General features: G+C 36.5%; 1 protein-coding gene across 14 annotated transcripts in view; it reads left to right on the top strand.

Annotated features, from left to right (window-relative positions):
• LOC135103632 (paired amphipathic helix protein Sin3a-like) overlaps nt 1-13,378 on the top strand; it is a 56,099-nt gene extending 42,721 nt beyond the window's left edge. For 13 of the 14 annotated variants that reach the window (XM_064010160.1, XM_064010163.1, XM_064010162.1 and 10 more), the window contains 18 exons: nt 837-1,299; nt 1,456-1,593; nt 1,900-2,031; nt 2,593-2,886; nt 4,557-4,706; nt 5,016-5,118; nt 5,357-5,571; nt 5,934-6,185; nt 6,642-6,812; nt 7,134-7,371; nt 7,480-7,877; nt 8,427-8,610; nt 8,820-8,965; nt 9,302-9,508; nt 9,805-10,002; nt 10,368-10,480; nt 10,931-11,090; nt 11,300-13,378. In XM_064010160.1, the coding sequence (XP_063866230.1) occupies nt 837-1,299; nt 1,456-1,593; nt 1,900-2,031; nt 2,593-2,886; nt 4,557-4,706; nt 5,016-5,118; nt 5,357-5,571; nt 5,934-6,185; nt 6,642-6,812; nt 7,134-7,371; nt 7,480-7,877; nt 8,427-8,610; nt 8,820-8,965; nt 9,302-9,508; nt 9,805-10,002; nt 10,368-10,480; nt 10,931-11,090; nt 11,300-11,536 (3,799 nt within the window). In that variant the 3' untranslated portion in view covers nt 11,537-13,378. The remainder of the gene's footprint in view (nt 1-836; nt 1,300-1,455; nt 1,594-1,899; nt 2,032-2,592; nt 2,887-4,556; nt 4,707-5,015; nt 5,119-5,356; nt 5,572-5,933; nt 6,186-6,641; nt 6,813-7,133; nt 7,372-7,479; nt 7,878-8,426; nt 8,611-8,819; nt 8,966-9,301; nt 9,509-9,804; nt 10,003-10,367; nt 10,481-10,930; nt 11,091-11,299) is intronic. The other variant, XM_064010170.1, reaches the window with a different exon arrangement.
• The last annotated feature ends 307 nt before the right edge of the window (nt 13,379-13,685 follow it).

Genomic DNA, 13,685 nt, shown 5'->3' with positions numbered 1-13,685 from the left:
GATGACTTATAAAACCTAAATAAAATCTGTATTAAGTATATGCAAAAGGCAACTCATGCATCACAGATTTACAACAGTTAACCTGCTCTGTAAGATGTTTTTTGGAGGTAGCACTCTAATTTACAGAGATGCAGCTAAGAAACATATTTTTGTCTTTGTGGAATTTTTTTTCAATGCACAATCACATGGATGTATATACCCTAAAGCCATTGCCAGACAATACTTGCCCTGGTTCTGTTCATAAATGACTTCATTCTGATTTACAAGTATAATTTTTTTGCTACTGAATCGTCTTGTACTGGTTGTCTCAAGGTTTGCTGTCACTGTTAGTCCTTAAAACACAAAATTATCTTAACAAAAGCAGAAACATTGCGTACTTAATCATTAAGAGAACTAGCATATTAAGTGTCACACGTGTAGCACTGAAATTAACACCTGTAATTAAAGCAATGTAGCCTAGAAAAATATAGGGTACAGTGGAGTGGGCAAGAAGTGCTTTACCCAGTATGGTTAATGACATCACAGGAGGATGCAGCCATCCCCAGCATGACTATAATTTTCAAATTTTTTTTTTTTTTTTTTTTTTTTTCAGAAATTTTAAAGTGCAAAGAAAATTTAATGATATTTTAATGATTACTAGTGTCTACTTTATTATCTTATGTAATTTCAACTTGACCCGAAATCCATCCGCTGGAACATGCGGTTCTTAGGAAATTTAGTATAGATTCATATTTCTATTAAAAGCATTTATTCTCTGAATGGTATGTTTCTTTGAACAGAACTTTTTGTAGTTAGTGTTGTATGGCATTATATGGAACAAGATTTTTCTTTTTCAGATCATTATCAGCTGGAGTAACTCAGCATCCTGGGCCAGGTCTTGTTGGAACTCATACTGTTCATAATGTAACTGGAGGAACATCTGGGCCAGGAGGTGGAGGGAGCAGTGGTGTTGTAACTGGGGGAGGCGGTGGTGGAACTGGAGGGGGAGGCGGAGGAGGTCCTGGTGGGGGTGGCAGTGGTGTTGGTACTGGAGCTGGAGGAGGTGCTGCCAGTGTTAGTCAGGTAGCCAGTGTTAGTGGTGGGAACAGCACTCCCTCTGCAGCGAATACCAGTTGTAGCTCGAATGCCACTAATAGCACCACAGCAGGAACGCCACACTCCACTAACACTGCCCCACAGCACCCAAACCGTGAACCTCAACCACCACCACCTCCCCCTCATCATCACCATCACCATCATCAGGCTCCAGCACAACCTGTGGAATTCAACCATGCAATTAATTATGTTAACAAGATAAAGGTATGTTTGACTTTATTTTATTATCACCATATTTACAATGTTAAAACAGATAAATTCAAATGCTTGTAAAAGTAACATATGTAGAGTTGCATCTCTTCCTTGATTCTTTTTATTTCATGTACACTGAGTTAACATAATGTTCTCCCATCTCTCCAGTTACGGTTTCAAGGTCAGCCAGATATTTATAAACAGTTCCTAGAAATCCTACACACTTACCAAAAGGAGCAGCGGCACATCAAAGATGGAGGATCTATTCCCACTCGAGCCCTCACAGAAACAGAAGTTTATGAGAAGGTGAGAAGAGCATCATACTCATTCAGTTGTTGAGTTGAAGACCAACATTGTGTAATTGTTCCAGAAGTTCTATATATGTTTTTTTTTTTTTTTTATGGAAATGTGGTGAACTTCTCTTGCTAGGTATAATTATTCTTTGTCAGATCCAGCTGATCTTTTTGGAATTCAGATTTCATCTTAATACTTTTAAGAGAAACATCTGAAATATCAGCTTTGTTCTGTAGGATGGAAGAAGTATTTGTTTCACATTCTTTCATTTTGTTAATTATATTAGTAGATATTGTACTTTTTGTCTCCTTAATCTAGGTTGCAAAATTGTTCGAAAATCAAGAAGACTTGTTGCAAGAGTTCAGTCAATTTCTCCCAGATGCTACCAACAACTCTGCAACACAGGCAGCTGTGTCTGATATTATGGATCAATATCGGACTCATCATGGGGTAAGGATGAATTTTTGTGCCTTATTTTCAGCCCATGTTTATTATTTTATATGTTTTGGTTGATCTCTTCAGGGAGGGAGAGTTGGTGTCCCTCCTCCTCCTGATGATGATCATGATCATGATGATGATGGGGACTTGTTCATGTTCACCCTTATCTGTGGTGATGGGGATTCACAAGTACATATCAGTTTATTTTATAGAGGCATTTTGATTTCTGTGGATGCATGTTAACTGGCACCAAGCTCAGCTCAGCTTAGCCATCATTTAATTAAAGGTCAGCTGTTGCCTTATAGAATCCTTTTATGGGTAGTTTTTTTAGGAACAGGTTTCAGTTATTAGATGTTACAAATGTTGGTACATCAGTTTGCCTTTTGTTACTAAGTATAATAATTAAATTGTAAAAGGTTAATTTATGGCACTCTTCTTTATTTCATATTTCATATGAGAAGGAATAATTATTGCCAAGGACAATTCATTCATCATTAGTAAATTCTAAATTTTTCAATTGATAAAAAGGATGTAGGTATCCCCATTTTTGTTATTTTCTTTATATAATTACAGAGTAACAAGGCAGTGAGCAATGATCATGCATCTGTGAAGAAGTCAAACATCAAAGGCTCATGTGGGTTGGGATCAGGAAACAATCTCGTCACTGGGCCAGGCAATACCCCAAACAAAACTTCAAGCATGTTTGGCCTTCAGCTGAAGCGGCCTCATTCAGGGCCCACACAAACTCACACCCATTCACATGCTCAGCCTCCTGTAAAGAAGCCAAAGCTTGGGTACCTGAAGGATATGAGTGCTGCAGAAGCTGGCAAATATGCAACTTTGGCGGAGTATGCCTTTTTCGATAAGGTAAAGCACTTTTTACTACTGTCTGTTGAAAGAAGATTGATTATGTTCTTAATTTGTTTCTAAAAAATATTTAGTAATGAATTCTTAATCTCTTGTAATTTTTTTGTAAGTGCACTTTGTGAACAAGTAATTCAGCATCATAATGTTGGTTTATTTTACTTGTTCACAGATAATTAATAGATTTTTGGTGGTTTGACTATGATACATGGCTTGGCTCCTGGTTAGGCAGCAGTGTGAACTGATGTCCATTTGGCACACATCATGCTGATGTTGCTATGGTGAGATAGTTAATGTTGGTGACTTCAAAACTACTGATCTACTGGATTGGGTTAAAATCCTGGCCAGAATAGTGCTCAGACAACTCTGTTGATAATGATATTAACACCCAGTAAAGGTAACTGATATCCTGGATGTTGACAGTGGCCTTGTATTCTATGGTCATTGATGAAGTTCCTACCGTTGGATCAAAAAATTTCATGGTGATGGGCACAATAACTGTTTGGTACCAGTAAACCAGTACTAGTAAACCTTGCCAGCATGGAGCCAGCCCTGCTGTTATGCAATCACTTAATACTATTTACTTAAACATTGTTCTGATAGCAAGACCATATTTTCAGGGTACAAGTTTAGATGTGCAGTGTTGCCCAGTTGCTAAGCCGAATGAATCCCCACATTTTTTCACTCTAACCCATTTCACTAACTAAATCAAACCAATCTAGACTAAACCAAACCTAACCACACCTAATCTAACTCAACTACTTTGGCATAAGATAGTTTCACTAATTAATATTTGGTTAGGTTTAGTTGGGTGAAGCTGCACTGCTCCAGGTGTAGGTTCAGTGGGTCTACCCAGCACTTGGGGATCCATGCATGCATGAACAGTGTGCCAGACATACAGTTCTAGTGAACCACCTTCACTCCCTTGTAATGACCATTAAATTCCTACAAAACTTTGAATTAAAGTTTTCAAGTAAAATTTAACCAAATCTAACTGAAATGCTTTGACGCTGTGGTACCTCAAGTTGTTGTTGCGAGTAGCTCATAAACTTCTTAAGAGTCCTCTCTCCATGACTCATAACATATCATTGCATTAGGAATACTCATAACCCATAGTGAACATTTCAGCATTACTCATAAGGCTTATGAGCTACTCTATGAGGTTTTATGAGCTGCATCCAGTTCTTAACAGACTCATGACCTTTTCTGCATACCACTCCAGAGTCTTGATGTTATTAATACTATGTGGTCTTTTCAAAACTTACATTTACAGATTTAACTTTTTTTTCTATATCTGTTTTCAAGGGCTCACATCATGTGGCAGTCTTCCATCTCTTGAGTTCTTGTATTGTTATTTTAAGAGTTGTTCATCTGTCCCTAACAATTGCATGCCTCTAATCTCCTTTCATGATCTTATGTGTATAACTTTTTACAACCCTGTTTTGTCTTTACAGATAGAAGTTAATTAGTACTTTTACTCATTCTTTGTTTTCACTTGTAAGATCTCCAATCTCTCTCTCTCTCTCTCTCTCTCTCTCTCTCTCTCTCTCTCTCTCTCTCTCTCTCTCTCTCTCTCTCTCTCTCTCTCTCTCTCTCTCTAAAACTAGTGAAACCTAAAAATTTACTTTCACTCATTTTGGATGTGAAATGCACTTTACATTTGCATTTTCCAGGTACGGAAAGCTCTGCGACACGAAGAAACATACCATAATTTCTTGAGATGCATCACATTGTACAATGAAGAAATCATAACCCGCTCAGAGCTAGTGCAACTAGTCCACCCATTCCTTACCAAGTTTCCTGATCTCCTGAAGTGGTTTAAGGTTTGTACCATTGTTACTTATATATTTGCCAAAATTTATTTCCTCTACAGTAATTATGTACAAGATTGTAATTATCTGCTGTTTGTGAATAGTCATTATTAATATGTTCTGCTTAAAAGATTATGTTCATTGTGCCTGGGTATTATGTCTTTGAAACATCAAGAACCTCAAGTTCACTGAACTCTTTGTGGGTGAGTTGTGTCAGATTCTAAATGTATAAATACTAGTGTTAAATTGTTCCTGATTACTTGTTTTCTATAGTTATTCAAATCCTTATGAGCACACTAATGCTTTCAGTTTCTCTTCCAGGAGTTTGTGGGATACAGAGAAGGTTCAATGGGTTCTTCAGACATTATTCCTTCAACTGTTGCCAAACAAGAAAGAATAAGTGGAGATTTAGCCATGGAAATAGGTAAAGTCTAATTTCACATTATTAGAAGATAATATTTATTATATATTTCAGTTGATATTCTGAACCATACATTTTCAGTCCCATCATCCACTTCTGAATTTTTAAATTTGAATAGGTGATAGATATTCTGTAGAAGTTGATTGGTTATTTTTAGAATTTTCTCTATTTACATACAGCATGTATAAAGACTCAGTTTTGAAAGGAAAAACTGGTCTTCAAATATGTTTGTGTTTTACAGATTATACAACATGCAAGAGGTTAGGAGCTTCATACTGTGCCCTTCCCAAGTCATATCCTCAACCTAAATGTTCTGGTCGCACAAGTTTGTGTCGAGAAGTCCTCAATGACACTTGGGTGTCATTTCCTTCCTGGTCGGAAGATTCCACTTTTGTTACGTCTCGGAAAACACAATATGAAGAGTACATATATCGATGTGAGGATGAGAGGTTTGAGGTAAGTAGTTTTAAAACTTGAATGATTCATACTGTTAAGCCAGGCTCTAGTAGCCTTAAAAATATCTCATATCTTTTAGCATTAGATACATTTGCAGGGTCCAGTAGAGATGAATAAGTGCCTGGTTTCTGAAGGGAATTGATAAACTATGTGTAAAATTTGCTTTCTTTGGAAGATGCCAACCTTTCATTTCATATAGGATATTATGTTTTTGAGCATGCTTAGATGATTAGTCCTAATCACATTAATTTTGGAATGCAGATATTGGTGTTGAAATTAAGTAGTATTGCATCCTGATATTACAATAATGATGTTCTGAAATGAATGGACACTAATAAAAAAATTTTTTAACAATACTTCAGCTTGATGTTGTCTTAGAGACAAATTTGGCAACCATGAGAGTGCTGGAAGGAGTACACAAGAAGCTGCAAAGGATGAGTCCAGAAGAAGCAGCAAGATTCAGATTAGATGATTGCCTAGGAGGTAACTCCCCCACAATACACCAAAGGGCCATCCGTAGAATATATGGTGATAAAGCTCCTGATATAATCGATGGGCTTAAAAAGAATCCTGTTGTTGCAGTGCCTTTGGTATTGAGGAGGCTAAAAGCAAAGGTAATTTAAAGTTTCTATGTTCCTGAAATATAAAAACCTGGTACAACAGAGTATGTATAGTAAATTTGGAATTATATAGGATGAAATATATATATTACTGTGTGTGGTGCATTATTTTCAATAATAGCAAGTTAAAAATATTGCTTTGAGAGATTTAACTGGGAAGAATTCCAGAAATTTAGTGAGAGAGGGAAGATAGAAATTAAGGTAACATTTATTTATGGTAACCTAGAACCTGAGAGGACAAGTAAAATTTGAGAGATTTAACTGGGAAGAATATTCCAGAAATTTGGTGAGAGAGGGAAGATAGAAATGAAAGTAACATTTATTTATGGTAACCTAGAACTTGAGAAGACAAGTAAAATTTAAAGCTTGTGCAAAAATACAATTTGTTGCTCCAGGTAACATTATTTCAGAAATTGAAATTGTATTAAGATACTACTTTACACTTTTCAGGATGAGGAATGGAGAGAAGCACAGAAAGGTTTCAACAAAATCTGGAGAGAACAGAATGAAAAATATTATCTAAAGTCCTTAGATCATCAGGGTATTACTTTTAAGCAGACTGATGTCAAAACCATCCGATCAAAAAGTTTACTAAATGACATAGAAACACTGTTTGATGAGGTAAGATGTGTATTTCTCTCTCTCTCTCTCTCTCTCTCTCTCTCTCTCTCTCTCTCTCTCTCTCTCTCTCTCTCTCTCTCTCTCTCTCTCTCTCTCTCCAAAGAACTTGTGTTGTGATAGATGTGGAATTTGCTTTAAACTGGTTGTAAAAAAACATTCTTGAAAAAAATAAATTAAATTCTTTGTACTTGCAAATAAAGAAGAAAAACATTTAACAGTTCCCTTGAGGAATATTCCTGCAACTAGTATATGATGAATCAAACACATAATAAATATGTTCTGATTTTATATATTATGCTCATATCTTGACCTCCATTCCAGCGCCACGAGCAAGCTGAAGAAAATAATGAAATAATAACTGGGCCCCACATGGTACTTCATTATCCAGACAAGTTTATCCTTGATGATGCAGCTAACTTAGTCATCCATCATGTCAAAAGACAAACTACTTACCACAAAGATGACAAAGCCAAAATCAAGCAAATAGTCAGACATTTCATCCCTGATCTTCTATTCCATACTAGACAGGAAATGTCTGATGATGAAAAGGATTTAGATGGTGAGTATATTTGATCTTTTAATGTATGGAGTTAACTTTTGACCTACATATTTGCAAATGTATATTCTCATCATGCACTTGATTTAACTTGATCAATTTTATTTATAGAAGAAGATGAGGAAGAAGAAGATGTCAAAAGTGAAGGCAAGAGTGAGGGAAGCGGTCGCCGAGATCTCAGAGGGCGGGAGTGTAAACAAGTGTCATCTACGCAATGCACCACAACCACTACAACCTCCACATCTACCACCAATAACAACTCAAATAAAAGAAAAACAAGAAATAGAGGAATCGACCAAGAAAAAGAAGATTACAAAAATATCAGGGAAACCAGTGGCAACAACAACAACAATAACCACAGTAAAACCAAAGATGATATGAAAGGCAAAACTGCAATAAATGGTGATGCAACAGAAGATGAAAAGGTCAACATAAAAACTGAATTAGATGATGATAAAGTTGAAGTAAAGGAGGAATCTGGTACCACAGGAAATGGAAGTTTGGAGCCAGTGAGTAATGGCTATTGAAATAGTTTGTATTATTAGCTATTGTAGTAATTCAATATAATTGATGCTTCTATTTATCATCTTTCAAATTAGGAAGGGTGTATTGTAGTAATGGTACTAGAACTTTAGTAACACTTCTTTCACACATACTACTTGCTTTATCCTTCTGCCTTCCATGTGGCCTTTCTATCTTAATAGCACCTTCAGTTTCACTCATAACTTTCTATTTAAACTTTTTCATTATTTTTTTTCTGTAGTGCCAAACAATCTCAAGTGTGCTTGCTTTCACCCATTCCACCTCTCATGTCTTCACCCCTGATGCATGACCATTTGCTACAAGACCAAATATTACTGCAGCACATTGCAAGTGGGATATATACAGGCAAGGTTAAGGAAACAACTGACCAATCTCTCTCTCTCTCTCTCTCTCTCTCTCTCTCTCTCTCTCTCTCTCTCTCTCTCTCTCTCTCTCTCTCTCTCTCTCTCTCTCTCTCTCTCTCTCTCTCTCTCTCCCCCCTTCCCTCCCTACTTAAAAGTAAATTTCTTTTCCAGGATGATGAATACCGATTGTTCATGTGCAACAACAATTGGTATCTTTTCCTTCGGTTGCATCAAATTCTGTGCTGTAGACTCACTACAATGTATGAGCATGCTGTTAGAATTGCAGCTGAAGAAGCAAGAGATAAAAAAGACAGAAAAGAAGCAACAGCAGTTGCCTTACGCCTTAAGCCTAAAAGTAAGTTAATACATTGGTTTATTAAAAGTTTTATGTAATTACTGTTACTGTTACTAATCACCTTCTCCGCTATTTATCCTTACAGTTATGTATATTATTTTTCATGTAGAAGGAACATGTTTCTTTGTAATGGAATAGTTGTTGTATAAAGAAATGCTATGGTTGACATGGTAATAAAAAAAATATACTATAATCATTAATGTTTCCAGATGAAATTGCTGTTGAGGATTATTATCCAGCCATGCTTGATATGATCAAGAATGTCCTGGATGGCAATTTAGAATCAACAGCGTATGAAGACACATTGCGGGAAATGTTTGGTATTCATGCTTACACAGGATTTACTTTGGATAAGGTACTTGCTGAACACTGTGCTCAATTTTTCGCTCAATTTTTCTGCAATACATACCAGTACATGCCTGCTAACTTCATTTTCCCATGCAGTTTTGCTTCATATATTTGTTTGAATGTTGATGATGTTGCCATCAAAAGATTCTGGAACTTACTATCAGTCACAGAAAATTTGAAGCTTATATTTTTGCAATCACCCCTAAAGGTTCATTCATACATGTGACAACATTAGTGTTTACCTGTGAAGGAATTGAACTAATGGATATAACTAAACCTTAAGAGCTTTGTTGTATTTGCAAGTATTTATAACATATGACACCTCTTATTCCATTCCATCCAGGTTGTAACAGGAGCAGTAAGACAACTGCAGCATCTGGTTTGCGATGAACCTCCTGCTCAATGTACTGCAATGTTCCTAACTGAGGCTAAGAGAGGAGGTGCTGGGGGTCCTGTGGCCTCTGCACATCGAAGATTGGCTGCAGAACAGGCATATCAAAAGAGATCAGAGCGTCTCCTGCAAGATGAAAATTGCTTCAAAGTTTATACAGTGAGTCCCCATGTTGTCATCATTTTACCAACTTGAAGAGATCATTTATGAATATCAAGAGGCTATTTCTTGTGTTTTGCCATGGAAAATATTATATTTGTTACATTACAACTTTGACTGGTAATGTTTGAAGAGTACAGATATAATCAAAACTTTCTTGCTTATTAAACCTTTCCTCAGCTACCTCTGGGTTTATGGGGGATGTCATCCTAATGTATATGATTATACATTGGATGAAATAGGAGAGAACTTGATGTATATTTTTCTGTAGGTTTATTGACTGAATTGCCTTTCAGTACAAACGAAACTGCAGGATGACAATTGAGCTCATAGATACAGAGATTGAAGAGGGAGAGGAAAGTGGAGGAAGCCCTGGAACTGGAGTGAGTCCCAGTGGTCCAATTCCACCTAATTCAACCATTCCACCAGCTGTAACAGAAGTTGAGAGATGGAGTGAATATGTAGAAAAATATGTCTCATCTGTTACACCTCAGGTACATTGATGTATTTTTGGGGGGCATTTTCAGGCTGATTAGTTTATTTATGGAATCAAACAAGCAGGAAATTCCTTTTTTTTTTTTTTTTTTTTTTTTTTTTTTTTTTTTTTTTTTGCGAATCAGAGTTGTTAAATTATGCCCTCAGTTTTGGATTGCTGGTTCTGGGATCAACAACAAAAAATTTTATGCTGTACAAAATTGTTTCATGAAATAGTATTGTTGGGTGTTCTGTAATGTATAGTTTAATGTTAAGAGTTGACATAATGGATAAAATTAAATATGAATTTGATTGATATAGTATAGTTCTGTTATACAAAGAATTTTTGTCATATTTAGTTTATATTACTAGAAACTTCTTACAGATCTCTCCTGCTATGCAGGCCCAGCTGTCCAGAAAGCCAGTATTTTTGCCTCGAAATCTCCGTTCCTGGAGGAAGTTAACAGCAGCCAGACAAACAAATCAAGATGTTGAAAAGTTAGTAGTGCTGGATTTAACATTTATTTACTGTTTTCTTTATCTGAGGTATTTAAGTAATGCAGAAAGTAATTATTAGCAAGGTATTATTTTATTATATTGTTGTGGAATGCATCAGTGACTAATTTGTACCTACTTGCTGCATCCACTTCGGCTCATCAGATATACGCTCCTTCCAGTGAAAATCGGTGTTTGAATATTGGGTAAAATATTGCTAATTTGTAATTTTTTCAAGCTGAGTCTGAGTTGCACCCCTCTACCCCCCATTTTCTCTCTCTCTCTCTCTCTCTCTCTCTCTCTCTCTCTCTCTCTCTCTCTCTCTCTCTCTCTCTCTCTCTCTCTCTCTCTCTCTCCCTCTCTCTCTTTCTCTCGTTTCCTCACTTTCAATATTCATCCTTACTTATTGTAGCATTTTACGTATGTCCTCACCATTCTTTTTTCTGGATTTAGGGGTGGCTGCCCAGAAGATATCAAACCACCTGTGTGTCCTGATATGGATGCTGTTGACAACACACAGTGCAAATTCAACCTGTCCTCATTCAAAATGGTTTTTGTAGTCAATAGTGATTCATATATGTACAAGAAACAAGCTCTCAAAAGGGCCAAACAGGTAAGCTTATAGATAACAATTCTTGAAATATACTGAATTTATTGAGTAAATCTTCTTGGAAATTCTTGGCACTTTGTCTACAACCTGTGTATCAGGATAACATCCTCGATATAGGAATGCATGCATTCACATTCTTCTTTATGGTATGCTTTATATTTAGATGGTTGTGGAGCAGCAGTATACACTTAACTATATATCTTTTATTGCAGAGTCATGAACACGTCAGTCAGAGGATGCGCAGTGGCCTAATATCATGGCATGGTGACTGGTGTACCAGGCATGTCTCTGAGGCAGATCAAAGAGCTGCCACAGACTGGTTTTTAGGACACACAGATGGTTTGCGGCCTAATAGTACTCGAATATTGCGCATTAATGATCCCTCCCGACCCCCCTTTGCACCCTACAACAAGTACAAGTGTGAATTAGATGAAAGTGGTGGGTCCTAACGAGTGGTATTTGTCTTGCCTCTGAAGTGGGCCAAGTACATTCCCGCACTGAAAGGGGTGAGATACTAATGCCGGTGAAGAGTTCAACTCCCTCACTGTGAGCTGTGACTTAAATTAAACTTTGAGGGGAAAGTTTTGTTGGTGTCACCTTGAAGTACAAGATTGTAGCAAGGATGGTGGTGTGGACTGTGCATTGCAGCAGAAAAGGCAGAAAGTATGTTGTGGGGGATGGGGGAGTGCAAGTGGAAATGGATTAAATGTAACTTGTTACTGTATTATAGTGATAATTTACCTTGTTTCAAGGTTGTGTTCAGACACCCGAAGAAAAAGAAAGAAGAAATATCTGCTCTAAGCAGAAATCATATGCTGGAAGACTGATAGTGGCAACTGTAATACTTTATGCTAGTGATGCAGTTAATCATTTGATGTGCCTCATGAATGCCTGTCAGTACAATGTAGTATTAAAAGTAATGCAAGTTACACACACCATTGAAGTATCCCAGTGATGAAAACCCCAGACAGGACTGCCCACTCACCATCCAGATTGCTGCAGGGTGTCCACAGCACAAACTTGCTACCACATTTGCAAACAACCACCTCATTGTTTTGCTGCTGGGACCGAGAGCTTGGACTCAAATGTGCATAGCCAGTTGTACAAGTGAATGATAATTATAATTTATAACTGTACAGATGATCTGATTAACATTTTGTTAATAAAAGATGTTTCCTTGTAATTAGTCGGAATTCAGGGGAGATGGGGGCTTCAGTGGTTGATTGTTATAGGCGCATTTTAAGCCAAATCTCTTCTGTGACACAAAATGGGAACTTCCCAAAATTGGTTATTTATTACCAGATATATATTTATATATACTTATATATATATATAGCTTATATGATCAGGGATGAGACCTATCAAAGGCACTTAGTTGCCATGTTCATATTCATCAGAATTAAGCCATGTGAAACCTTATACATGAAATGTGTAATGTATTTTATAAATATATTAAAATGTAGACACCTTTCAACCCAGACATCATACACCTCACACAACTGTACATACACACCAACAACATTCTAATAGGGTTCATCAAGATAAATGCACATGCTAACAAATGAAAGCCTTCCCTCAACTCATGGTTTTGTAAAGGCCACCCAGAACCCTCATCTCCTCGCGAACCGGACATCTCAGAAACTGCCGCGGCCTAGATGACACTATTTAGCTTTAAGAAGTTGTTCCGGCATGGGTGTGCGTGCTGCCAGACTGGAAGAAAAAGAGGGAAAATCCTTGGTAAGACCACAGGGGCATTACTCATTATAGGCCTAGCCTAATTACCTAGAGCACTGCTGAAACGATGAATGGTGCTGTGAAAACTTAAAGGGTTTGGGTCTGGCAGCTGAAATATGGTAGAGGCACTTTTTTTTTTTTTTTTTTTTTTTTTTTTTTTTTTTTTTTCCATGTACTGTTCTAGGATTTGTGTTCATAGATTCTGAATCAGCTGCATTTACTTTTTATTTTTTATATTTTATTTATTTATTTTATTTATTTATTTATTTTATTTTATTTTATTCGTTTTTTATTTTATTTATTTCTTATTGCGTTAATACTCTACTCCAAAACATGCCATTATGATGAAAGTGCCACAAAATATTAAGCAACTGTCCAGAGTATTGTGTAATAATCGAAAATATTTTTTGTAGTACAAGTAGATGGATGAGTTGATGCACACCTGAGTTGGTGACTTCCTTGTATTTAGAGAAATTCTTTTCTATCCCTCTTGTCAATCACAGAAAGTATTTGTAATAGACATTGAAAACAATAAATCTTTTTACATTCTATTGAAAGAGATCTGTTTATTGGTCACCAAATGTTGCAGCAAGTCGGAGCATTGAGTATAAGGGTGTAACGCATGTTCAGTGCCACACATGGGAAAAAAAAAAAAAAAAATGTCTGCCCTTCCAGAGTCGCATGTACAAAATAGTCTAGTGAAATTGCACTCTTTAAGTACGAGTTAAGAATTGAAAATAAATAGTAATAAAAAAAAAGATGTACTGTGATAAAAAATTTGATTAGGGGATGTAAAAGGGAAATGAAATGGAGTAGAGGGTGTGTGTGTGTGTAATCACGTGTTATTTGTTAAATGTACTTTAC

This window comes from Scylla paramamosain, chromosome 9, assembly GCF_035594125.1.
Source record: "Scylla paramamosain isolate STU-SP2022 chromosome 9, ASM3559412v1, whole genome shotgun sequence".
Taxonomy (NCBI): Eukaryota; Metazoa; Arthropoda; class Malacostraca; order Decapoda; family Portunidae; genus Scylla; species Scylla paramamosain.
Note: the sequence above shows the minus strand (reverse complement) of the source record. Positions and strands in the feature narration are given on the sequence as shown.